At 52.7% G+C, this 25,113-nt stretch overlaps 7 protein-coding genes across 7 annotated transcripts; 4 read left to right on the top strand and 3 right to left on the bottom strand.

The window, feature by feature from the left end:
• Nucleotides 1–757: 757 nt before the first annotated feature.
• Nucleotides 758–1,615, top strand: J4E85_006316 (uncharacterized protein; the record flags this gene model as incomplete). The annotated part of the gene is made up of 1 exon (XM_051470556.1): nucleotides 758–1,615. One exon carries the CDS (start codon nucleotides 758–760, stop codon nucleotides 1,613–1,615), a length of 858 nt encoding a protein of 285 aa, XP_051326044.1.
• A 2,212-nt stretch (nucleotides 1,616–3,827) lies between these two features.
• On the bottom strand, nucleotides 3,828–7,122 carry J4E85_006315 (uncharacterized protein; the record flags this gene model as incomplete). The annotated part of the gene is made up of 2 exons (XM_051470555.1): nucleotides 3,828–3,919; nucleotides 3,975–7,122. The coding sequence occupies 2 exons, from the start codon at nucleotides 7,120–7,122 to the stop codon at nucleotides 3,828–3,830; spliced, it is 3,240 nt and encodes a 1,079-aa protein (XP_051326043.1).
• Nucleotides 7,123–7,642: 520 nt separating this feature from the next.
• On the bottom strand, nucleotides 7,643–12,358 carry NTE1 (phosphatidylcholine and lysophosphatidylcholine phospholipase; the record flags this gene model as incomplete). The annotated part of the gene is made up of 4 exons (XM_051470554.1): nucleotides 7,643–7,755; nucleotides 7,811–8,382; nucleotides 8,430–12,032; nucleotides 12,078–12,358. 4 exons carry the CDS (start codon nucleotides 12,356–12,358, stop codon nucleotides 7,643–7,645), a joined length of 4,569 nt encoding a protein of 1,522 aa, XP_051326042.1.
• A 291-nt stretch (nucleotides 12,359–12,649) lies between these two features.
• On the top strand, nucleotides 12,650–14,688 carry J4E85_006313 (uncharacterized protein; the record flags this gene model as incomplete). The annotated part of the gene is made up of 3 exons (XM_051470553.1): nucleotides 12,650–12,679; nucleotides 12,729–14,163; nucleotides 14,219–14,688. 3 exons carry the CDS (start codon nucleotides 12,650–12,652, stop codon nucleotides 14,686–14,688), a joined length of 1,935 nt encoding a protein of 644 aa, XP_051326041.1.
• Nucleotides 14,689–15,378: 690 nt separating this feature from the next.
• J4E85_006312 (uncharacterized protein) lies at nucleotides 15,379–16,812 on the top strand (the record flags this gene model as incomplete). Its single annotated transcript, XM_051470552.1, has 1 exon — nucleotides 15,379–16,812. The coding sequence occupies one exon, from the start codon at nucleotides 15,379–15,381 to the stop codon at nucleotides 16,810–16,812; it is 1,434 nt and encodes a 477-aa protein (XP_051326040.1).
• A 2,073-nt stretch (nucleotides 16,813–18,885) lies between these two features.
• J4E85_006311 (uncharacterized protein) lies at nucleotides 18,886–20,212 on the bottom strand (the record flags this gene model as incomplete). The annotated part of the gene is made up of 3 exons (XM_051470551.1): nucleotides 18,886–19,799; nucleotides 19,855–19,984; nucleotides 20,066–20,212. 3 exons carry the CDS (start codon nucleotides 20,210–20,212, stop codon nucleotides 18,886–18,888), a joined length of 1,191 nt encoding a protein of 396 aa, XP_051326039.1.
• A 982-nt stretch (nucleotides 20,213–21,194) lies between these two features.
• J4E85_006310 (uncharacterized protein) lies at nucleotides 21,195–22,154 on the top strand (the record flags this gene model as incomplete). Its single annotated transcript, XM_051470550.1, has 2 exons — nucleotides 21,195–21,972; nucleotides 22,021–22,154. The coding sequence occupies 2 exons, from the start codon at nucleotides 21,195–21,197 to the stop codon at nucleotides 22,152–22,154; spliced, it is 912 nt and encodes a 303-aa protein (XP_051326038.1).
• Between the last annotated feature and the right edge of the window lie 2,959 nt (nucleotides 22,155–25,113).

Below are 25,113 nucleotides of genomic sequence, written 5' to 3'. Positions count from 1 at the left end.
TGTTTTTCTGTAGCTCCAACACAGTGGATGAGTCCATAATCAGGCACGATCCAGATTGCCTTCACATTCACAAAGTTTCGGAAGCCTTTACTATGATAGCGAAACGACTCCATGTCGATAGAGAACTTCAGGTAGCGAATGGACTTGGCGACTTCTTGATATAAATCGAAACGAATTTCTCCGATATCAATAGTGTCGATGTCGAGGTCAGCCCACACGTACCTACATGCCACATCGCCACTTAGCATGCATCGTCTTGTTTTTTCCTATGTGAATACTTACTGCGCTCCGTAGTTAGGCAGAGCTAGCTCAGAGAAACATTTCTTATACAGTCCATAATTTCGTGCTTCTCGGCATGCTTGGAGAACGGGAGGTACCGGCGTGGTAGTTGAAAAACCAAAGCTATTATCCTGAGTTGGGTCATAACAACGAACTTTGACCTCCACTATGCGGGGTTCAACTGTCATCTCCCATATCTGCATCCGCAGCTCGTAGGGCAGACGAGGGAAGGGGTGGAAGGTTGCCATGTGGCTACGAAGGTTTGCGGTTGGCGATTTTAAATGGTACCCGGATACCGAGATGTAGGTCGGTCTTGATGTGAGAAAGGGCGAAAGGGCGCTTGAATGTTGCTGCGCAAGTGTGGCGCTTTCAACCCTGCCCTTGCCGAAACAAGCGAAGGCTCTCCGCTAATGGGACAACAGCAGAACGCGGCCTCACCACTTTCGCCCAACAACCTTTACAACCCAAACTATCCAGTATGGATCAATGGTTTGGTCAAAAGGCGAGCGCCGGTGATACCGCTCTCAAGGAATGCACCAAAATCCTCTCAGATTATCTCTCCAGCACCACAGACACCCCACCTGCATCAACCGCATCAGCAATCGTAACCTCTGTCAACGCCTCATCAAAACCCGCAGACACCGGTTTTGAAATCACAAACCTACTCCTAGACACAGTCGCACAATTCTCCACCTCACACGACCCTATTATTGCCCTCCTCCCCGCCATCCGCAGCATACCACCCACCCCAAACCCAGTCTACTACCACTTCGAATCTATGCACCGGGAAAACTATGACGGCATATCCGGACTGCGATATCTCTGGAAACCGGAAGATAAGCAAGCAACCACTACGCCGGGTGATAGATGGGTTAATTACAACGTTTTCACCGTCAAACTGGCCACCTCTGGATACGACGACAGGTTCTTCATGTTCGGCTTCTTCTGTCTGAGGGAAACGCTTGAGACGAAAAGAGAACCGAGAGAGGCGGAATTCGAAAAACACATCCGCCCTAGTTTCCTCGAGCGTTCCGCAATCGATGCCAATGAACTTCTCAACTACGACCTCACCGCCGCCGCAAGATGGGTCATCATAGGCGGACGCGATATGTATCGCTTGGACAACTCGATATTTGGAGACGATATGCAGAGAGGGATAGCGGTGCACACGGACCTTTGGGATGGAAACCCGGGTTTTTCGTTGGGAAGATGGAGGGAGTGGTGGAGGAGTTTTAAGTATTTTGCGCAAGAATCGTACGTAAAGGAGGAGGTGAGGGTGTTGTGTAGAGAGGCGGATCAGGCGATTGCGGATGCTATCTTTGCGAATGTGGATTGATGGATTTGTGGAAATTCCGAAGCAAGCAAAATGATGGGGTTCATCGTAAGAGCTCTGTGTATATGCGATGATGTCGCTCGATGACAGTATATTATACTTGCGATTTCTCTCATTCGTGAGAGTGTCGCTCGATGATGTGGGTGTCAGTCATAAGAAGCAGCCTCGATTTCGACTGTGATTTGATGCATGGATTTGGTCAAGTACACGAGTGTTAATGAAGCTTGTAGACTTCCAAACGAACACAATTCACAAGAAAACAGGCCCTCCGCGTACTTGCGGCAACGATTGGCTGAAGGCGAGGTTCTCGGGCGGCGGGCGCCAAGCCCGGAGACGACCTCGGAAGCCATGAATGAAAAGTCATTTGATGCATCCTCGTAACTATGATGTATATCTTGAACTGTTTGACGCTCAAGCTTCGTCAATGGATGTGTATAAGCCAAAGTCGAGAAAGAAAACTCATGCTGAGTTTCTTTGCTTTTTTTTAGAACGTCTCGCCACACAGCAGTCATAGCAGAGAACTCTTCCAGTTTTAATCTTTCCATAACAGAAGACCTGGTACATTTTGATAAACCGCAAGAAGCAGTGAGTGATAAAGAAGAAGAGGGAAGAACCCATCATCTCGCAACCTTTATACACGCCCTCATCGCTGACTAGCCTCTTTCCACCGATCACACTTTAGCCATGAGTTACAGGAAGTGCGAGCAGCACAGTCATGACCAGTAATTCTCCTGATTTTACCAACATGAACACATCCCGGTTGTGTTTTGGTATATCCACGGGACATGTAGCCAGCATGAAGCAGTCTCAGCGCCCATACTGTTTCTTCACTACTGTTTCCGGACATGCATAGGCTATACGAATCTTTCCGATCATGTAGCCGATTTGATAGTCTTTTTCAGAAGACATGGCCAGGTCGAAGGGTCTTTCTAGTCCACCGACGCCCATGTAGTCTGCAAAAACGTTTTTGGATTAGACTGGGTCATGACGTGGCTCTCTGGCATTTTCAGGAAAGGAAGACGGACAGACATAGCGGTGGCGCAGTTTGCTTTCGATACTGGAAGCACATTCGAAACGTCTAGGGTAGTTTTAGGTTTCCAGGAGAGGCGAGAGAGCGCCATGTGCAATCGTCTTCTGTTTTTTGGTAAAGGAGGAGACGCGGGACGCATCTGACATGTTAAGCCATGTTTTGGTTCCCGCTTCTCAGAGATGGACGAGGAGAAGAGAAGAAGATCAGTCATTAAAATATTCTGGGTGTGGTTTCGGCCAGGCGAACACATAATCCCAATATCGTTCTTTTTTGGAAAACTCCAGGCAGAGTTGGAGAACACCATATACCTGTGGACCCGACGTTTTTTTTATCGAGAAGAGAAGGCCGCAAACATAAAGACATGTGCTATATGTTTTGGTCGCCGACCCTGGGAATGTTGTAGAGAAGAGGAGAGACCGCACGGCCATAGGAATGCTGAAAGGTGTGTTCTGGCAGACGAAGAACATGAGCGACGCCGAGTTGATTTTGAATTATCGCAAGAAGGCAGGCAAAGACACCATCCGTACGAAGGATGTACGTTTTGAGAAGGAAGGAGGCGGGAGAGACATTGAAGTGCTCTCTAGAGCTCTTGGTGTGGTATTTTGGAGAGGAGGAAGAGACAGAGCGCCCATAATTCGCTACGGGTGATCTTTTGGTCACGCCATGGACCGAAGATGGATAGCCTTTTGGAAAAAACACAGAAGGATGTGATGTGAGAAAGAGACAAGTGGACAGCATAAACGAAGCTTTTATATGCACACAACCAAGCTAGTCGCGATCATGCACGTGAGTCCCAAAGTCCGCGCACCGTCCGCGCTGCTGGCCGCAGGTCTTCAGCACCCTTTGCAACCATCTCCACCACGTCACACAAGCCACATCAATCACTCGATAAACACGACGTTTTGCATCATGAAGTATCATCTCATTCCCAAGCTATCATAGCACCATCTATACCCAGCAAAAAAACGCCACATATGCATTCATAAACCCCATCCTGAAAATAATTCATCGACCAGCAAGTGTTGAAGCCAAGCCAAGGTGATGCAAATGTAAAGACGCCAGAACACCCACGCTGGGGGTGCTTGTTGAAGAAAGAGGCCTATCCGATAGAGCCCCGCACCTTTGATGCAAAGAGTAAAGGAAATCGTTGAGAAGAAGTCGGACCCGTGGTGAGGGTGAAAGGTTTTAGGTTGGGGTAGGCGCGGCAGCACCAGTGATATCGCTGTCCTCGCCTTCGACAGGCGCACATGTGCAGAAGAGGTTTGTGTCGCCGTATGCTAATACATTGTTAGTCTGTATCCCAACAACTTCAAGAACCGAAAGACAACTTACCATCATCCAACCTCGCAACACTAGGCCAGAACTTCTTCGCCTTGAGATAACTCAAAGGATACGCCGCCTTCTCCCTCGAATAACTCCTCTGCCACTCGCCCGTAATAAGATCCTGCTGAGTGTGCGGACTCATCTTGAGCACATTACCCTCCTTGGGTTGTTGACCCTCTTCAACCTCCTTGATCTCCTTACGAATGCTAATCAGCGCGTCGCAGAAACGGTCCAACTCAGCCTTGCTCTCCGACTCTGTGGGCTCAATCATGAGGGTGTTGGCAACAGGCCAGCTCATAGTGGGGGCGTGGAAACCGTAATCTTGGAGGCGCTTGGCGATATCGATGGCTTCGATGCCAGCGGTTTCCTTGAAGCCGCGGACGTCGAGGATGAATTCGTGGGCGCAGCGGCCTTCGTCGTTGGTGTAGAGGATGGGGTAGTGCGGCTTCAGGCGGGAGAGGATGTAGTTTGCGTTTAGGAGGGTGATCTTGGTGGCTTGGGTGAGGCCAACGGCGCCCATCATCTTGATGTAGGCCCAGCTGATGGGTAGAATGCTGGCGCTACCCCAGGGTGCGCCACTGACGGGGTGAATGGCTTGTGCGCCACCGGTTTCGCCGCGGAGATGGCCGGGGAGGAAGGGCGAGAGATGCTCTTTTACTCCGATGGGGCCCACACCGGGACCGCCGCCGCCGTGGGGGATGCAGAAAGTCTTGTGGAGGTTGAGATGGCAAACGTCGGCGCCGATCTCGCCGGGTGAGCAAAGACCGATTTGGGCGTTCATGTTGGCACCGTCCATGTAGACTTGGCCGCCATGCTGGTGGATCAGGTCGCAAGCCTCCTTGACGCTGGGCTCGAAGACACCGAAAGTGCTGGGGTAGGTAACCATGAAGGCACCGAGCTCTTCGCTGTGCTTCTCGCATTTAGCCTTCAGGTCGGCCATGTCCAGGTTACCGGTCGCTTGGTCGCACTTGATGGGTACAACACGCATACCGCACATGGCAGCACTAGCAGGGTTGGTTCCGTGAGCAGAGACAGGAATCAAGCAGATGTCGCGCTTCTTGCCAGGCTGCTGCTCGAGGTATTTGCGAATGACGCGGAGACCAGTGAATTCACCCTGAGCACCAGAGTTGGGCTGTAGCGAGACCGAGTGGAAACCGGTAATGTCGGCCAAGTCGTCTTCCAGCTGCTTGATCATGTCAGAGTATCCGGTGGCGCGGTCAAGAGGCAAGAAGGGGTGCAGGTTGGAAACGGTATCGAACGAGACAGGTGCCATCTCTGCGGTGGAGTTGAGCTTCATCGTGCAGGAACCAAGAGGAATCATCGAGTGAACTAGAGACAGATCCTTCGAAGACAGATGGTTGATGTAGCGAAGAAGTTCCGTCTCGGAGTGGTGCGAGTTGAAGACTGGGTGGGTCATGAATTCGCTAGTCCTCTTGAACGGCTCAGGAACCTCGATGTCGACAGATTCGGCAAAAGACCAGTTGTTGCGAGTTCCGTTAAACACATTCAATACTTTGTTGATCGTGTTTGCACCGGTGGTTTCGTCGACGGAGATACCAACATGATGGGCGTCGATCTTTCGTACGAATATCTCGTTCTTCGCGAGTGCGGCGATGATGGCGTCGGTCTTGTCGCCTGTCTCGACAACGACTGTGTCGAACAAGACGGGAGAGTTGTCCATCTTTCCGCGCTGGCCAGTCTTGTAGCCATTGGCGATGAGCGCTTGTTGGATCGTGCGAGCCTTCGCAACGACCTGCTTGGCGATGGCAGTCAAGCCATTGGGTCCATGGTACACAGCGTACATGGCGCTCATGTTTGCCAACAAAGCCTGCGCCGTGCAAATGTTGCTAGTAGCCTTCTCACGACGGATGTGTTGCTCTCGGGTTTGCAGCGCAAGTCGTGCCGCAGGGTTTCCCAACCTGTCCTTTGACAGACCGATCAAACGGCCAGGAATCTTGCGCTTGTACTTCTCATCGCAGGCGAAGAAGGCCGCGTGTGGTCCACCGTAGCCCAGAGGCACACCAAACCGCTGTGCGTTTCCGAAAGCGATGTCGGCACCGAACTCGCCTGGGGGAGTAAGCAGTGTGAGGGCGAGAAGATCGGTTGCAACACTGAAAAGAGCACCAGTCTTGTGCACCTTGTCAGCGAGACCGCGGAAGTCGTTGACGGCTCCATCAGTGTCTGGGTACTGAGCGAGCACACCGACAAGGTCCTGGCCCAGCTCCTCCACCCTCTTGCTGTTGTCCTTGAGCACATCCGCGACCTCAATCTTGATGCCGAAGCCCTCGGCGCGCGAGTACAGAACAGCGAGAGTCTGGGGATGGCACCTCTCCGAGACGAGGAAAGTCTTGTTCTTGCTCTTCTGCTTAGACAGAGGCATCATGCCCATAGACATGGTCATGGCCTCGGCCGCCGCAGTAGGCTCATCCAGCACCGACGCATTCGCAATGCTCAGGCCAGTCAGATCCGAGACCATAGTCTGGAAGTTCAGCAGCGACTCGAGACGTCCCTGGCTAATCTCGGGCTGGTATGGGGTATAGCTAGTGTACCAAGCGGGGTTCTCGAGGACGTTCCTCTTGATGACCTCTGGCACTTTGGTGCCATAGTATCCCTGTCCGATCAGACTCTTGCCCGGCTTGTTCTGGCTCATGATCTGCTTCGCGGTGTTGAGGAAGACAGACTCTGGCACGCCGTGGGCCTGCCACTCCTCCACCGTCAGCCCCTCGGACATGCTGCCAATCTTCAACTCGCGCGCCGACAGAATGTCAGCGGGTATAACCTGGCGGACAAACTCGTCTAGGCTGCCCACGGGCGGATCCAGGGCCTTGAGCATGGCTTCCGCACTCTCGGCAGACGGCCCAATGTGACGGCGGGGAAATGTGTCGAGCGCATCGAAGGGTCTCGCCGAGTCGGTCTGCTGGGGCGGGGTGTCGAATACATCGTCTGCGGCTTCGACGGCTGCGGCTGCGGCCGCGGCCGCCTGTTGTGCATTTGGCGCCTGCTGCTGGAACCCGCGCTTTTGGAGAGTTTGCAGGGTTTGGTATGCGATGGCACGCGACGACGTGCCCGCGAGCTGGGGACGCGGTAGCTGGGCGACACACGACGATCGTGTGAGGCGGCTAGCAGTGCTAGCTGCCCTAATACACGCTGCGCGCATGTTGGCTGTGTGGTTGCAGTGATGCTACGGGGAGTCTCCCCAGGAAGCAAATATTTTTTAACAGAGAGATTAGTGGTCTGTTGAGCGAGTCCTGTGCGAGCAATTGGCCCGATTGCTCAAAAGTCTGGGAGGCTCGCCACTGCAGTGGTGGTGACGTTGGCGGGGGAAACGCGTTCAACACCCACAACCCAGGGAAATGCAAAGTGAGGATTTACAAGGGAAGGAAGAACTTGGATCGCGAAACCTCGAGACGCTCAAATTGACAGCGGTGACAGCGCGCCTTCATTCATTGCTATCTACACTCTAACCCGTCATTATCCGCGCCGTTGGTGATAAGCTGACCCTGGCCAAGCTAGCCGACGCGTGCCACTAAACCCCAAGCCGACTGTCCTTGCATCCACACGCATTCCTAGCACCCATTGGGCAAAACTACGCTGGCCACCGCTGCATTCTATTACTTGATATCCACATAACCCGCATCTCAGTCCTCTCCGCGTGTTCTGGGCACGGTTCAACCACACTAGATGCTCGCCCGTCGCGGTGCCATTGTCCGTCGGAGATTCTTTTCTTTCTCCGTCTCTTCGGTCACGGGCAGGATTCCTTGCTCGCGGAGCTGCGCTAGGTACTCTTTGCCTGTGCACCACATTAGCAAAACATTTTCGAAGTCAAAGATTGCGTCTTCACTTACCGTATTTGTACCCCACCTCGTAGATCTCTTCGAATTTCGCAAAGTCAAGCGTGCCATACGGATCGATTGGCGGCCGCATGTACCTGCATCCCGGCGTATTCTTCGCCCGCTCCAGCGCATCGATACTAGACACATATGCGAGGCGCGACTGGATCTCCGATAACGTCGGCGGGTTGGGGAAGCTAGAGAATGGATTCCACCGATTGAACGTTGCCCAGAAACCACTCAATGAGTCACCGAAAGACTGCGGCGCGTTATCATCGAGACTGCCTACATCGACCGCGAAGATGACGTCTGCACCGAGACTCTTCATATGCGTGACAGTCAGGTTGTCGATATAGCCACCATCCAAGAGCATGCTGCCGTTGTCACATAAGGGCGGAAGTAATCCTGCCAGTGACATTGATGCGCGGACATAGCGCCAGACGTATCCACTCGTGTGGATCTCCGAACGCGACTTGCTGATGTTGGTGGTGTTGCAGTAGAATTCGAGCCAGAAATCTTCCATCTGGGAGTTTCCAAATGTTTTGAAGATACCGCGGTTGAACTCATGGCCGGTGGTGTAGGACGCACTATTAACAGTCAGCGTGGAACTTTATGTTGAGAAGAGAAAACTTACGAAGGGTAAGTGAGATCCAGTGCGAACCTCCACATACTGCCCATTCGACCGGCAAACTTCTTCGCGCGGCCATACATGGGAACGACATCTGCATCCCAGGCATACAATGCACCTATGAAACTACCAATAGATGTACCACCCACGATGTCGATTGGAATACCAGCTTCTTCCAGTGCGCGGATGATACCGATTTGCGAAATACCACGAGCACCACCACCGCCCAATACGAGACCGACTGAACGACCACACAGACGTCGTGCGAGGCGATGAAAGTCACCCTTGAATGGCGTATCTGCTGAGTAGAGCGGTGTCTGGCGAACCTTTCTTGACGTGTACTTCTGGATCTCAGCCTGTATAACTTGAACTCGCTGCTTGAGCGCATTCCCGAAGCGTCGTCCGGCATGATGAACTGGCTCCGAGGTAGCACGGAATGACATTTGGATATGATGATGGCTGCCGTTGATCCAAGGGCGATTGCGCAGCCACTTCCGAGTCAGACCCGACGGGCAGTACCTCTCCGAATGCAAAAGCACCAGCTCTTTACGTGCAGTCGTTTTCGTCGTCAAAAGGAACCGCTCGTACTCGCCAATGTTTGGGGAAGATTCAGCTAGACCCACAAGGAGGATGCAATCGGCCTGATTGATACACGTCTGGGTCCATGGCGACTTGACTGGCGTGTCAGCGACATAGATGACCATGCCATATCTTTCTTCCAAATCAGCGAGGTATTGCGAAAGCTTAAGTTTGCCCATGCGGCTGAAGGCATGTCGTCCGAGATGATTGAGAATGGCGGCCTGATTCAGAGAGACCACGCCTTGCGGCATGCCGATTTGGGTGAGCGCATTCACTAGCCGACTTCCGAAGTCCACTACCGGGATCCCGGCAGTCACCGGAAGTACAGCGACAGTGCGCAGATTGACTGTCGAAGACACATTCGCGCGAGTGGCCTTCGTCCCACGCTCTTTACTCTGTTCATGAAGTGGGTCATCAACCAAAGCTCGCATACGGGACGCGATGATCTTTGAGATCTTGATCGTGATGCCAGGATGTTCCAGTGCCAGGCTGTTAAATAGCGTCTTCGGAAACTTCGCAAGCTCGGTATCTCGAATGGCATGCAATGAGCCCGGTCGTGATGATTCTGTGAGGACTTCGAGTTCGCCGACGCTGTCACCTTGACCGTATTCACCAATGACCTTTACTGCGCTGTTCTCGGCGTCGCGGATGGCGCGCAATCTTCCGTTCAAGACGATGTAAATAGCATCGCTCTCATCACCTTGGTTGTAGATCACTTGGCCTGCATTGACTTGAACCCACTCCAGAGCGAAGTCAATATGCTGGATCAGCCGTGGTAGGAGTGTTGTAAGGCGTTTCGCGATCGTGAGCAATACCACCGGGTACCGTTCGACGATCCGCTCAATGGCTGAGCGAGGCAGGAAACCAACGTAGACATCGGTCTTGGCTGTGACATCGACGAAAGATCGGTTCGATGATACTGCTCCAAGATAGCCAGCTAGTCCACCAGGCTTGGTCATGAACAGACTCCTTCTTGTGCGCTTCTTCTTGGTACCATCGGCAGCAGCTCGCGAAGGGGTGCTTGATCCAGGCGGGCGGGATGATGGACCGAAGAGGTCATCTTCAGTATAGCCCGGCCCATTGGGAAGAGTTCCTAGTACGTTGGATTCAGGTGCGTCTTCCTCCACAGGCACGCTCACGTCCAAGAACCCATCAATCACGTAGTACAGGCCAGGATTTCTCTCTCCCTGTTCCACCAGCACAGAGTCTTTGGGGAAGAAGACGATTTCCACATCATTGACGATCTCTTCCAGGATGTTGTGTGGACCGGCAGCGCTCATGCTGGACATGCCAGAGGCTGATGCTATAGACTCCGTGTCTCCATCCTTGGAGCCCGCGTATGGGTCCATGAAGCCAAATGCATTCGTGAACACAGCCTTCTGTCTCCTGGCGTCGAAAGAGACAAGCTGAGGTGACTGCTCCACTGACGCGGTTGGCTTAGGCATGGGGTTCTCCGGGTTGATGAGTCCGATAGCCTTGAACATACATCCCAGTATAGACTCCCTGAACACAGTAGCTTCATCAATTGATTCTTGTCGGTGCAATGTTTTCGGTCGTAGTGAGGGAGACGCGAAAGGGTTAAAGTTGCTTGCGTCCAACGGCGTTCGGTTGTCTCGACGTTCCTGTTGATGTTGATACGGTTGAGAGAAGCTGCTGCGGCCGCTGCGACCAGTTCCGCGTGCCATTTGCGAATTGGTCAACAGGTCACCTGCGCTGATTCGGTCGTTGCGTGGTCCTTGATCTGGGGAAGTGATTTTGGGTAATGCTTCGTTGTTTGCGTTTGCGTTGGCCCCACGAGCGGCAGCAAGGCGGGCTTGCGCAGCGGTTCCTCTCCTAAGGGATACGCTGGACCTTCGTCGTCGGCCGGCGCCGGGGTTGTGCAACGCGATGCCCTTCATGCCCTCGTCTGAGCCAATGCGCTCCGTCTCCTTTGCAAACTTCTCCTTCAGTCGCTCGAGCGGAGCATCACGTAGAAAGCCAGGAAGATCGTATGTAGTATACTTATTCATGAGCTTCTCCGTACGGAGGACCTCATTCGTCAAACTGAGATAAGCATGGCTGGTTGCGAGCGTAACTCTTTGAAGGCGCGTAAGGATGACCTGAACAATGTGCGCCGTTGCTTTGGGGTATATGCGCGTCAGTCGACGAAATGCAGTGGCTGGGATTATAGCGATGGTTGTGTCTACGGTCGCGCGTGCGACAATGTCTGGATGGGCAGATTTAGGCTTCGCAGGGCGCGAAGGTGATCCTCGAGTCTTGCTGTGCTTGAGTCGCTCATCACCAAGTCCGTCTAAATCCAGCGACAGAGGCGGCACGGCTTGAAGGCGCCCGCCTGCTGTTGGACTGTTCAGAGTCGATGTTCTTCGATGCCCGAACTTGGCCTCGGGGACCTGGTTTGGTGTGTGCGGTCTCGAATCGTCGAATGCAAAGCTACTGTTCCTTGACATAGTTGGCCGTACGTCCTGCTGGGGCGATCCTGGAAAACTTGGACGCGTGTCCTCATCTTCGTCATGACGCAGCTTCACATCTTCTGTGAACAGAGAGAGAATGGAGAACAACGAAGACATTGGGGCTCCGTTCTTGACTTCAGTAAGAAGCTGATAGCCCTGCCGGTGGCCTTGGTTCGCACCGTCGCCAGATGACTCCCCTCCCATATCATCCTCATCGGAGTCTGAATCATTTCGGTTCGACTTGACAAAGATCTGGACCAAGCCATCTACTACCAGACAAAAGCCTTTCTCTTCTTCCAAGAGAATTGTCTCGCCAGCCACCAATCGACGGGTCTGCATAGTGCGTGTTAGTTCATGGAAGACTGGGCGCTCCAAGTAACCGAACACTTTGATTGCGCTCAAGAATTCATCCAAGTAGTTGGACAAGCCGCGCTTTGAGTCATTTTCGGCGCTATCTGGAAAGACTTCGACCTGTGGTTCTTCACGCTGCGGTTCAGGCGGTAGTCGTGCGTACATAGTCATGTATCGGTACCTCACGAAGTAACTGACGGTAGACACGACGAAGACGACGACGAGCATCCTACAAATGCTTAGCTAAGATCGGCGGAGAGGGTTGGCAACGTACAGAGTTGTGAAGTTCATCGTGAAGGTCAAGCTCATGGAGAAGAGCGTGAACAGCCATGTCGGCAGGGTATAGGTAATCCAGTACAAGACGGTGGGCAGGACACTGAAGATGGACAGAATGACACGGCCCAATAGACCAAAGCTGGTCGACGGCGTGGTATCAGCAGGCTTCATGCCGAGTACAGAGTTGGAGAGGGCCTCTGCTGTGTTATACACTGCTGCTTTGGAAGCCTCTGCCAGTGACCGAGAAGTGGCAGTTCCTGGGACTGCCATGGTGGCCATGGTGGGCGAGGAAAGATCGGTGCCGAATTCGGACCGTCACGCGTCAATATTTCCAGACGTTTCTAGAGTTGCTAATCTAGGGCGGTAAAGACAGGAATCCCATGATGTGCCGTGCAGCGGGCACGTTGAAATCCGCGGGTATGTACTGGGGGCGCTTGCATGTGGGGTGCCACTGCCAGCTTGTGAAAGGCCGGGCCCGTGCATCGATTAGCGCGGAAGTCGCGAAACTCCACCGCGGCCTGGAGCTCTCACTGCGCGCCGGAGCTTGTAAACATCACCCATTGCGCCACCATGCCGCCCTTCAAAGATGACCAGATAATCGTGAGTCTCACGTGCACTCGACGCTCGGAATATGCGCTAACCGCCTTAGATCATTGCGCCGGGCTCGGAGACGACAGTCGCGCAGCTGGGGCTCCCCGAGTCTTTCACGCCCGCGCGTCTTCGCGTGAGATCGCGCATGTTCCCCGCAGAGAAGGAAGGTGAATTCGAGCCCTACAAGATCCGGAGAAAGCAAGATCAGCCGACCGCGACGAATGGCGACCCCACAGACGAATCGCAGGAAGAAAAGAAGCCCACCGAGGGCGACGATGATGTAGTGTGGGAAGAAGACCGCGTTTCGGAAGAAGGCGCGATATGGCCCATTCAACAAGGCCGCATCGTTGACTGGCCATGCTTCTTTGCCCTCATCACCCACACCTACAACTCTCTGAACCCGCCCTTCCACACTCCGATCCTCCTCATTACCCAACCAGCATGGACCCCGCGAGAGCACGAGAAGCTCACCCAGTTCTTCTTCGAGAAGTTCAAGGTGCCTGCTTTTGGGCTCATGGACGCGGCATTGGCAACAACATGGGCATACGGTGTACACACAGCGACAGTGATAGACGTGGGCAAAGACAAGGCCGACATTACCGCTGTTAGCGAGTTTATTCCGCACACTCAGGGTCGCGTCATCTCACTGGAAGGATGTGGAGGCGAGGCCTTTACCCAAGGGCTCTTGTCTAAGCTCAAGTCCAAGGGTCTCAACCGCGACATGTGTGAACAACTGAAGAGATCACCCATCTGCGAACTTTTGCCCCCAGGAGTTCCGCTACCAGGGCCAGGAGATGCGGCTACCAAAGACGCAGCGACCAACCCTGCAGCGCTCGCATCAACGGGCGCAACCGGTCCTGGCGCAGCAGCAGCCGCATCCATCGGAAACGTGCCACGAGGGCCTGGTATCGATACCGAAGTTGGCGAGGACGCGAGTCTTGAGGAGAGCGAAGGTGTTTTGGATGTCGCAAGCATCGTCGCTGGCGGAAAGATGTCTGAGTACCTTGCCAAGAAGGAGAAGGAGAAGCAGGAAAAGGCCAATGCGAAGAAGAAGGGTGGTCCTGCTCCGGCAGCCAACAAGCCAGTCAGGTTACCCAACTCCCGACTGGAGAAGGCTACATTCCTCTACGAGGACCACGCGCTTCTGGACACTTTGAAGAACATGAACCTCAATACACAGGAGATGGCGGATGCGAAGGGCGCTCTGGACGAAGGGCCAAACAGGAAGGGACAAGAGAGTGGAGAGAACGGCGAGCCTACATCCGCAACCGAAGCGAACGGCACCAGCGAATCTGGTGCGACCGGCAAACGCACAGGATCGATAAGACGTGAGATCGAGGTTGGCACCGAGCGATTCATGGCAGATGGCGATGGTACGCTGGAGAAGATTGCAGATGCTGTGCACAGAGCTATATCGTCCATCGACGAGGTTGGCAAACGAAGTGATCTATGGGAACAGCTCATCGTCTGCGGTAACGGTTCAAAACTGCGAGGCAAGTCATGTTCCATGTATCAGCAATCATCGCGCATCTACTGACATCTATACAGGCTTCAAAGAATCGCTCCTCCAAACCATTCAGACTAAGTATCTGGTCTCGCCCTCCTCCGCCACAATCTTCACATCCGAGATCCCGTCCAACGTGTCAACGCCCATGGGAACCGGCGCGAACACACCACAGCCCCAACTTGGCCCGCACGGCGGCTCCCAAGTCAACCCGCTCCTCCTTGCAGCGACAACTGCTCAGACACAACATATGATGCCACACGGAGGCATGCCTGGCATGGGAGGTAACACCCACTCATCGCACGGCCAAACACCCACATCAATCAAGTTCATCAAGCCGCCGGAGTACTTCCCCGAGTTCAAGGACGTTGGTTTTGACGAGTCAGCCTTCTTGGGCGCTCAGGTCGCAGCCAAGGTCATCTTCGTTGTCGATCAGGGTCAAAGTAAGGGTTACATGACCCGTCCCGATTACAACGACCAGGGCCCACAGGGTATCCACGATTACAGCCTATGATCCGAGACTTTGGTACTTGGATTACGAAGTCGGCTTTGATAAGCAAGGCCTTGTGTTACTTTTGCAACGCAGCCATTTTGTGGAGTTTAGGCACGGTTTATGGATATCCCGGCGTTGCCAAAAAGGAAAGCCTGGGGTCAAGTTTGATGAAACGAAATAGGCGATTGTAGCGATAGGCTAGCGGCGCATTGCGAGATGCAACCTCCAAATCCTATTTTCATGACCACCTATCCGTCCCTTTCTTTCCTTTTTCACTCGTCAACTTTGTGGGAGTGAAACACCCATTTCGTTTCTTCTGGTAGTCTGGCATCGGAGTACGCCGATAGCCCTGGGGGCTCCGCTCCGCTCCCCACGTGCTAGGCATTAGCGAGTGGCTAACCGGATCTAGCCGTTCTTACGTTGGGCAACTGATAAAGGTCGCCAGTGCCACTCGATTTATATTGCTCTTGTCTTGATTGTCTTTTTGTTCGTTTTGCCAACTCTCTCACATTCACGGGTTGTGTGAAGCATAAGTTCACTTCGACAACCGCCCTGTTCGCGAAGTTCTACACTAGAGGCTGCGTCTCGGTACCTGCTCCGATCTATTGCCGCGGCTAGAACACGACTTCACATCCACGAAATACAAACGCGAAACTTCAACTTCAACTATAAAGGGGGGAATTTTGACAGAAAGAGCAGACGTACATCATCATGGCAGCCTCATCGCCCATATCGAATACGGTTTACGTCGGCCCCTTCGTGCACAGCGAATCGCTCTCAACACTCGAGATCCAGGAACGCGGCGCCATCTTCGTAGACTCTGACGGCATAATCCGTCATGTCGAGAAAGACATCCAAGAAGGCGACCTCCCCAATCTCGTCCAACAAAAAGGCGACTCGTGGACAGACGCGAAGATCGTCGAGATAACCGGCACTGGCTTCTTCTTCCCCGGCTTCATAGACACACACGTCCACGCCCCCCAACACCCCAACACAGGTCTTTTCGGCAAAACCACATTACTAGATTGGCTCCAAAAATACACATTCCCCATGGAATCCTCCTTCTCAAAACTCCCCCTCGCCCACCGCGTCTACCAAAACTTCGTCTCACGAACCCTATCCCACGGCACAACAACAGCCGCCTACTACGCCACCATCCACGTCCCCGCCACCAACGCCCTCGCAGATATATGTCTAGCGCGCGGTCAAAGAGCCCTAGTAGGCCGCGTATGCATGAACAGCGATTTAAGCCCGGAGTACTACAGAGACTCAAGCACCGAAACAAGCTACGCGGATTCAAAAGCCAGTATCGACTACATCCGCTCCATCGACCCCAAAGGCGAGATCGTGAAACCTATCATCACACCCCGATTTGCGCCGAGCTGTACCCCGGATTGTCTGACTGCTATGGGGAGATTGGCGAAGGAAACGGATACGCATGTTCAGACGCACATCTCGGAGAACAAGGGCGAAATTGAACTCGTCAAGGAATTATTCCCTGATAGCAAGAGTTACGCAGATGTGTACGACACCCACGGCCTCTTAACAGACAAAACCATCCTAGCCCACGCCGTCCATCTCACCCCTGAAGAGCGCAAATTAGTTCTGCAGCGCAAGAGCAAAATATCGCATTGTCCGGCGTCAAACACGGCGATTACATCCGGATGTGCGCCAATCCGCGATTTACTCGATGAAGGACACACGATCGGTCTGGGCACGGATGTCTCGGGTGGGAACTCGCCGTCGGTACTGGAAAACGTGCGGCAGGCGATATGGGTGTCGCGGCATCTGTGTATTCAGACTTCGAAAGAAAAAGCGAAGCTTTCAACGGAGGAGGCGTTATTTCTTGCTACGAGGGGAGGTGCGGCGGTGGTGGGGATGCAGGATAAGGTGGGTGGGTTTGAGGTTGGCATGGAGTGGGATGCGCAGATGATCAGTTTGGGGGTTGTTGGTGAGGATGGTTGTCAGGATGGGGCGTTTGAAGAAGGACCGGTTGATGTGTTTGGCTGGGAGAGCTGGTCGGATTTGGTGGAGAAGTGGGTGTATAGTGGGGATGATCGGAATACTGTGGCTGTGTGGGTGAAGGGGAGGTTGGTGCATAGGACGGGGAGGTTTGCTGGGGTGGAGAGGGTTGCGACGCCCTGATATGACGTAGCTGCCACAGTTTCAATAATCTGAAGTGACTCGCGAAATTTTGAATCGAATCGAGTTGATTGCTTCGTCGTTTGCGAGTCTCTCTTTGCTGAAAGAGGTTGCCTTTGTGCTCAATATAGATGATCACACGCCTTTCCTCACCTGATATGGGTATGTCATGTAAGCAGTCGAAACTCGAAATACCCATTTTCCAAAATATTTACCGAAAGTAGAAATATGCAACTTGTATAAACTCTGAATGAAGGTGTGTTCGCGCGGTCGAAAAGAGCAGCTAGTTGTAACCTCCACGTCCAATGCGCGGGGGAGGAAGCCAAGAAGGTAGGAAAGTAAGATCCGTTCCGTCCTCTGTCCAATCCCGGCTTTCTTCTGCTGAAGCAATGTGTGCCATCATCTCCTCTTGGGACCAATCGACCTTTAGAGCTGTTGACATTACTCTAGCAAAGTCTCTCAACACACGAACGTCCTGATGTCGCATGGCAGCACAAGTACAATGGATCAATTTGACGAGTAGATCCTTAGGAGAGATGTTGTAATCGATGGTGAAGCCGAGTGGTGTCTCCGCGAGTCCGCAAACACCATATACGACATCAAGAGTATTCGTTGCCTTGTAGTTATCGAAAGATACTAAAAGCTCGGTAAGCGACGTGTACTTTGCACCCAAACGGTAAGCATCCCGCTCGATGATCAGTTTTGTCGCTTTAGTCCGAAGAAGGGTAAGCGTCTCCAAGTATCTCTGTTCGCGGAACCCTTGCACCAGAACTTGATTGAAATATTTTAGCCTTTGCCAGTTGACATTTTTTGATCCCCAATACACCGTGATATCCCTGGCGAGGAAGATTTCTTGCACAACCCAGATCCTAGACCAGTAATCTCTCGTGTAAAGCTTGAAGATTGCTTCTGCCTGTTCTTCATTCGCTTCAGGTGCATGACTAGTGGACATGTCGTGATGGAAATCCATAGCTATGTCGCTCGAGGAGTCTTCGTCAGCTTCACCCAGCCATATTGAGACGCATGCGGCGTTGCTGTAGATCTGACGCATCATTCGGACTTGGTGATTCCGCTCTAACATGCTGTCCTGGTCGATGCAAACAGCATCGATCCAGTAGACGCGAAATTGTCGCTGGCGACGCATCTGTTCTAGAAACGACCAGAGGCTTTCGCCAACAGGGAAAGGAATCCCATTGAGCTCGATCTCCTTGGGTTTTGCTTTCGTGCCCCACGTGTAAGATAACGCGGTGTATGGTGGCGAACGCGACGTGAATGCGTAAGTGCGGAGGGTACACTTGATGGATTTGGATAGCTCGCTGGGTTTCAGTTCGACGAGCCTAAATTCCTGGCTTCCTTCATGCCGACATAACGGCGCGTCGATATAGGGATCGCTCATGCTCGCCAGCGTTGCTAATGTGTTTGCTCAAAGTAAACAATGACTGTTCTCGCTGTACTATGTCAGTATACAGTGGTGGGGTGCCTTCTGGTTACTACAGTACTAGGTAGACTACTGCATACGCGTTGTCCTTTGTTGGCTGGATCGTCGCGTCAACCTCGCATATGCAGACTCCAAGACTCCTCAACCTGAATATACGCAATACTACGAGTAAAATGTTTTCGACTGTGCTAAATATAGGACATGATATTGATGATCCCGAGGTCTGGAATGATGAGGTCGCAGGGAGAGCGACATCTACGGGTCATATCTTCGAGCGACGGCCGCGTGGCGGTGCATGAATGCGAGAGTGCAGCAAGCTGAGGTGAGTTCAAGACTGCAAGTGTCATTGGTGCAGCCATTTCAACCCCGAAAGATGTGGCAGGGCGATCAGGCTGTGTGAGGCGCTTGTCCGGACAGCAGGAACCTTGGGAGTTGAAGTGGGTTGAGCTTGGACCATCCCCGAGGTCAGGCGCAGTCCTCCGACTGAAATGGCCTGGGTGTGCGCATCATCGTAACTATGACGCGTCACTACTTTGAAGAACGTAGTGCATGCTCAGTGATCAATCACGAAGGGAAGGGCAATTTGCCTGCGTCTTGAGTATCAATTCAACGGTTTCGTTCGATAAGAGCATACTTTCTCATTTCTTCAATCCCAGTTCCATCAAGGCCTTCTTTCCCTTCGTACCCTCCTCTTCCCACCACAACCCTCTTATCTCCAACCCTGCCTTCCCAAACAAGTCCTTCCACTGCGCTTCAGTGCGTTCCGAAGAACCCAGGTTCATCATCTGCCAGTCCATTTTGGCATCGAAATGCACGACCTCCGTCTCCGTCTCCGGTAGAATGACCTCGTGAATTAGCACCACACTATCCTCAGCCATCGAGTTGACGATGTTCGTCAGGATGGTAAGAGCCTGCATCTCTGGCCAGTCGTGCAGGAGCATGCGCAAGTAAAAGGCCTTAGCGCCCTTGACAACCGGTGGGAAGGGATCGAAGAAGCTGTGTCCGACCGTCACAACGCCATCGGGCAGACCTTTAGCCTGCGCGATAACGCTCGGAAGATCCAACAGCATACGCACACCTGGCAGCCCTTCTGCACGCTCGCAAAACTTTACTACTTGATGGCCTACGCCGCCGCCAACATCGACGAACAGAGGGCGCGAGGGTTCGGTAATGACGAGGCGCTCCTTGACCGGGTACGATTGCACAAACTTGTTGTGCTCACCTGGCTTCACCAACGTCATCGTTTCGTTGAATGCGTCGAACATCTTCACGTTCTCCGGCTTGTTCATGAAGTCAAAGTAAGTCTCGCCTTTGCAGCCATAGGCGAAGCAGAAGGGACTGTCGCGCGCGTCTATGGGGTGCTTGAACCCGTTTGCAGCGAAGTAATCGGGGAACTTGACGGCCGAACGGAAGTGGTAGTGGAAGTGGATGATCGCGCTGCGGAGGGGCGCGCCTTTTGCTATGGCACGCCCGAAGGCGGTTGGGGTGTAGCGCTGCGGAGAGTCTGATGTCGAGGTGAAGACTTCGGGTACTAGCATCTTGAGAATGCGGTCTTGATGGGATCAGTAAGTGATGTTTTGTGATGTTCTAGATGGAAGAAAGCTTACTGATTAATCTGAGGTCTGCTTTGCTCTTCTCTGCAAGCTCGACGGCGGTGATGGGCCCATTATTTGCTATGGCGATGTCGACAAGGTTGAGGTCAACGGCGAGAATGATCACAATGGGGTCGTAAATTGCCTAGCATCGTCAGTCCTGTGTTATGGTGTAGTGGGTATGTATGCCGCATGGAGAATGGATATCGATATCGAAAAGACGCACGAAGAAATGACGCAGAAACTTGTCCATAGGTGTTTCCAGGGCTTGTGTGAGTTTCTCGGAGGCCTGCAGTAAGGCGAGCCGATCAGCCTCCTCGAGACCTGCTGGCCCCTTACTAGCAAGAGCGAGGATATCCTGGGCGAGTGTCATGTTCGATGTTGTGTTTATTCTCCTTTAGAGTGGAAGATGGGTAAATTTGGCAGTTTCTTCAAGACCTGCAGCCGCTTGACGCAGTACTTATGCCAACGCGCTCGGTATGTATCTTCAGCTTGATCGACAGCAAAGAGACAGCTATTCCAAGCAGACCACGAGTCTACACGGTACGGCCGTACTTGACATGCCCTACAACTTTTACCAGACTTGGGCCATCTATCGTAGATCGCGGCGAAAGCAGTCTCGCGCCTCACGTGCTCACACTATGCCAAGTGTACCAATCCATCAAACCTACCGCGATACATGTGCAGACCTCGTGCCCATACTCGTCTTGGAATGCACCGATTTTATGAATGCACCGAGTGTGCGAATGTACCGAGAATGGAAATGAGCCGCATGTGACGAATGTATCTAGATAGATACCTAGGTACCACTTCTAAGGATAAATGTTTATTCATTAGTACTAGATCAGCTCTCCATGCAAACGAAGCGCATACCGTGAATTTGAGGATGTTCGACACAATCCCATGCTGGAATCCTTCGCGTCTCGCATCTTACGGAGAAATTTTGGTCCGCACGTGCCACAGCCCCACCCGCACCTTCCCGAGGTCCTCTAATCCAAACACACGACAAGTTGGTCCTTCATGAAACACCCAGCCTCATCTGTTTACTATTCACGATGTAGACGTAGTAGTTGTTCCCGCAAACGTGGAATCTGCATTACGCGATAGATGATTGCAAACGATCCTGCTTCGGTTCGCAATGTCCGATTTGACCCACCACTTCCTGGCCGCCTCAGGGTCAACAATCATATACGCGTATTCCGTAAAATTGATTGTACGATGTTCGTACCTAGGTATAGTATAACAGACGTGATGTGCAGCTGTTTCATCAGCTGAGAACCCGACCATTTACATTCATTTTGTTTCACTCTCTGTTCATTTTTGTATCTCCATTGTCACTCGTTCATACCACCGCCATGGTAAACTTCAATTCTATCATCGCATTTTCGGCTTTCGGTTTGGGTGCGCTGGCACACCCAACCATCAAGCATATCGACCGTCGCTTTTGTTCCCTCGAAGAGCGCAGCGTCTTCGCCCGCGCGGAAGACCCTACCTCACCCGCACCAATCCCCAAAGCGACAACATGGAACCCGCCGTCCGACATGGTCACCGGTCTAGACCAGGTATGGAAGCAGACCATGAAGGAGAACCCCCAAGGTCTTCAAGACAAGAACTGGATCATTGATCAGATGATGGCCAACAACGGGAGTCTCAACTACTGCGTCCGCTGGAACCACTCGGGCAAAAGCACTGCGAGTGCGCGCGCATCCACCGTCAAAGCTTTGCAGCGCTCGATGCAGAAGTGGTTCGACGTGCTCGTCGGTTTCGAAGGTTTCCCGCTTACTGAGCTTAATGTTAACGTTGTCGGCTACGCTGTCAAGGACAAGAACCTCATCGAAGGTGATGTCAACGGTCTGGACATCTACACCACCACCGATGGTGACGGCGTACCCGAGTGCGATACTCGCTGCTATCGCGCCGCTCATTTGGATGGCGATATGAGCCAATGCCCCGGTGGTGAGGCCAGCCGCTACGACATCAGCCTATGGCTTGACAAAAGTCTTGAAGGCCAGATGGGCGGCTATGGATACAACTGGGGAGAGGAGATTGGTCCAGACTACTTCCTGAACAACATCGACCAGGAAGATATTCACATCTTGCTCCACGAGATGGGCCACGGATTCGGACTTCTAGGTATGTTGTCGATCTCTTTCGCAGCGATTGGTGCTAAAAGTGTATTAGACTTCTACGATTGGGTGCCCCAGGGTCAGACCAACTTCATCATGATGGCCGGTAGCGCCATGGAGATCACCGAGTTCGATGCTTGGATGCTGAGGGATTGGTGGAGGAAGTTGAAGGCAGAGCGCAAGTGGTAGGCTACTACGTTCGTGAGATGTCGGTACCCTGCGCGTGGATACACGTTAAAACTTCCGCGGTAGGGTGATGACTGTGAGGTTTGGTGAAATGGTCTTGTCTGATTCTCCTGTACATAGGTTATCAGTTTGGTATGCGAAATAAGTCCTGCTGCTAGTTATGGCCGATCTCGAGAAAGTATTGAATCGGATGATCAGACTAGATGAACTTTTGCAGCGTGCCGAGATGCTTGCGTGAAGGCCTCGCCGTCCATCAATCCGTAAACAAAGCAGTCGCCTATTAAGCGAAAGTTATCGCCCAGTGGCGTATTGCTAGGGTCTGAGACACCTCCATCACCATCTGCAGTGACTAATCCATCTTTCCGGACAATAAACGGCACATTGCCGCCCTTGAACACATGCACTCTATCGCCCACGACGGTTGTTCTTGGGCCGATACCCATGTATCCAGATTTAGTGAGGAAAAAACGTCGGGAAGCTGTCGCAGTTTTGAGCGCGTGATGTATTCCAGATATGCCTTCGTCAAGGTCGCGCTGCGAAAACGACGCTGTTCGAGAGAACGTGTCTCGTGAGATGCATCGAGACCACATACTCCACGCCCTATAGGACTCGTAATCGTCTTTTGTAGCTCGGCGATAAGAGCTCTTCGTCTTGCGAGTATCTGGAGCAGTACCCGTACGTATCAGATTCCCGACCAATGTCCGCCAAAAGGCATCCTGATATGGCTCACCAGTAGGATATGGCTTTGAGGCTTGCAGGAAGGGATTAATGAGCAGCTTCCAGGACTTTATGACGGCGCATGTATCGCTGATCTGTGTATGTCGGCTAACCTCGCCGATGGTGGACACGTAGTCGATGTACACAGCCTCAAGCTCCAGTGTGTTGTTCTCCGGATGGTACCGAACCGGACCTTCACGGTTACCGCTTGCGTTGTACATGTTCAATGAGCCAACTCTTTCTATTTCAACCGGAAGACATGGTAGCGACCAGTCCATTACCCAAGAAGGAAGACCTTCAAGACGTTTGCGATTCAGGACAGCTTCAAGGTCTCCTGCAAGGACTGAGAGTGATCCTGTTCGTCGTAGGTTGCCCCAAGTCGTTCGAGTGAATATTTTCGTCGCATCGCTATTGTAATCGGGGATCAACGCTGGCAAGCCTTGCCAGTCCGTAGTCAATCCGAGGAGAGCAAAAACTTTGTCTCGTTTGTCAGTCGCCTGTAGGGGTCGAAACTTCCAGAGCAGATCCAGCAACGTCGCGTTTTCGGAGCTACTCTCGTGACAAAGTCTTGTCTCTTCGATTCGAAGCACGAAGTTGCTGAACTGATCCAGTGTGTCTTGCCCATAGAGCGTCCCAGCCAGATCCAGGCACAACGTGTGACGCCGCTGGACATAATTAACGGCGGCGCTAGCGAACATTGACCAGGGGGCTGAAAGCATGCCGTAATGTACCGTGGCGTCTTTCGAGAGTACGGTCTCTTGGATGACCCAAATGCGCTGCCACTGCCAATTCTACTGTCAGTTCAGACCAAATGAAGACAACGTGGATAATCACCCAAGCCCTATTCATTAATCTTGCGAGACCGTCCCATACCCTAAGAGACTGTGACCCATGCCAACGGCTGTTTGTCGCAATCAGGCCATGTCTCCTAGGATATTCGATGCGTTCCGATATAGTGGCTTTGTTCCGATCCAGCAAATTGAGTAGAGGGTACGAGATGTCTTCGGCAAAGTCCTGGATTAGACAAAACGCACCGAAAATATCCGGCCCTGTGTTCGCCGCGGGTGTGTCTGCCAATGCGACCAACGGTGCTACCTTACACGTGTGCTCAAAATCGAGCATAAACTCCTTCCGCAGGTCGCTGTCTGTGGAATCACCTGTCCACGCTATCTCGGAAGCATTGCCTTTCAGAAAGCGGGAGCCAATATCCTCACCGAGCGATGGTTCGCCAAGCCATATGATCGTCTCGCGACTGTTGCTGTATATATCACCCATCAAGCCAACTTGTTTAGTTCTCTCCGAAGCATCTGCTTGGTTAATACACAGCGCGTCTGCCCAGAGCAGAACCTCATGGTCAGGTTGTCGAAGTTTGCGCAAAGCCGTGGAAAGATTCTCAGAAACAGAAACAGGTTTCCCGTTGCACGTTATCAGAACCTGGCGAGCGACGCCTTCGGAACCCCACGTGTACGAAATTGCGACATAGCGCCCTCGAATATCGTCAATGGAAGAGGCCTGGAGCTCTGCGCGAATGTCATCCTCCCCGGCGCCAGGGTGAAGGTGTAACACACGGATTGCACGCGTCGCAGCATCGAGAGGGAGGTAGATTTCTTTCTTAGTCTTCCTGGCGCGTCTTCTGAGCTTTGACGCGATGCGCCGGGCCATGGTGGGTGGAGTGTGGATAGCTGTCATTCAGCTGAGAATGCCTTATGCTTACGCTTCGTGATGGCGCGACTCAGCCACTCACCGAGTGGGCGGCCTAACCGCAAGCTCACGGCCAGCTCCAAAGTCTCGCGATAGAACAGCTCCTGGGAACATTGCTGATTTGATGCGATCGGCACTATTTGGCATCCGATGAACGATAAGGCGACAAGTTTAGTATCCAGGGCTTCGTTGGGATGTCAGCCGTGACGTCACAGGCGCACGATCCCGACAGCTTCGGCTCTAATCGCCTGTGGTGCTCGAAATCGACGCGTCCTCATCATTTGCCAAGAACCACAACGACGCATCAAACCTTTGTTCAACCACATCCTTCCCAGACTCTCTCGCTACCTGATGAACATTGAATAAAGCTACGAAGCTGTCGCGCAAGCATGCTGGGCGACTCAGTTAGCGCCCGCAAAAGGAGCGTATGACGAGCGATCGCAGCAGCTAGCCCGTGCCTAGCGGTGTAGAAAAAGGTAAGAGAGACGAACGGGTCGCGTCCCGTGGAAGTCTCTAGTGCCAATAATGCTTGATCGGCATGGCT

This window comes from Alternaria conjuncta (assembly GCF_024043145.1).
Source record: "Alternaria conjuncta strain BMP 0040 chromosome Unknown scaffold_8, whole genome shotgun sequence".
Lineage (NCBI taxonomy): Eukaryota > Fungi > Ascomycota > Dothideomycetes > Pleosporales > Pleosporaceae > Alternaria > Alternaria conjuncta.
Note: the sequence above shows the minus strand (reverse complement) of the source record. Positions and strands in the feature narration are given on the sequence as shown.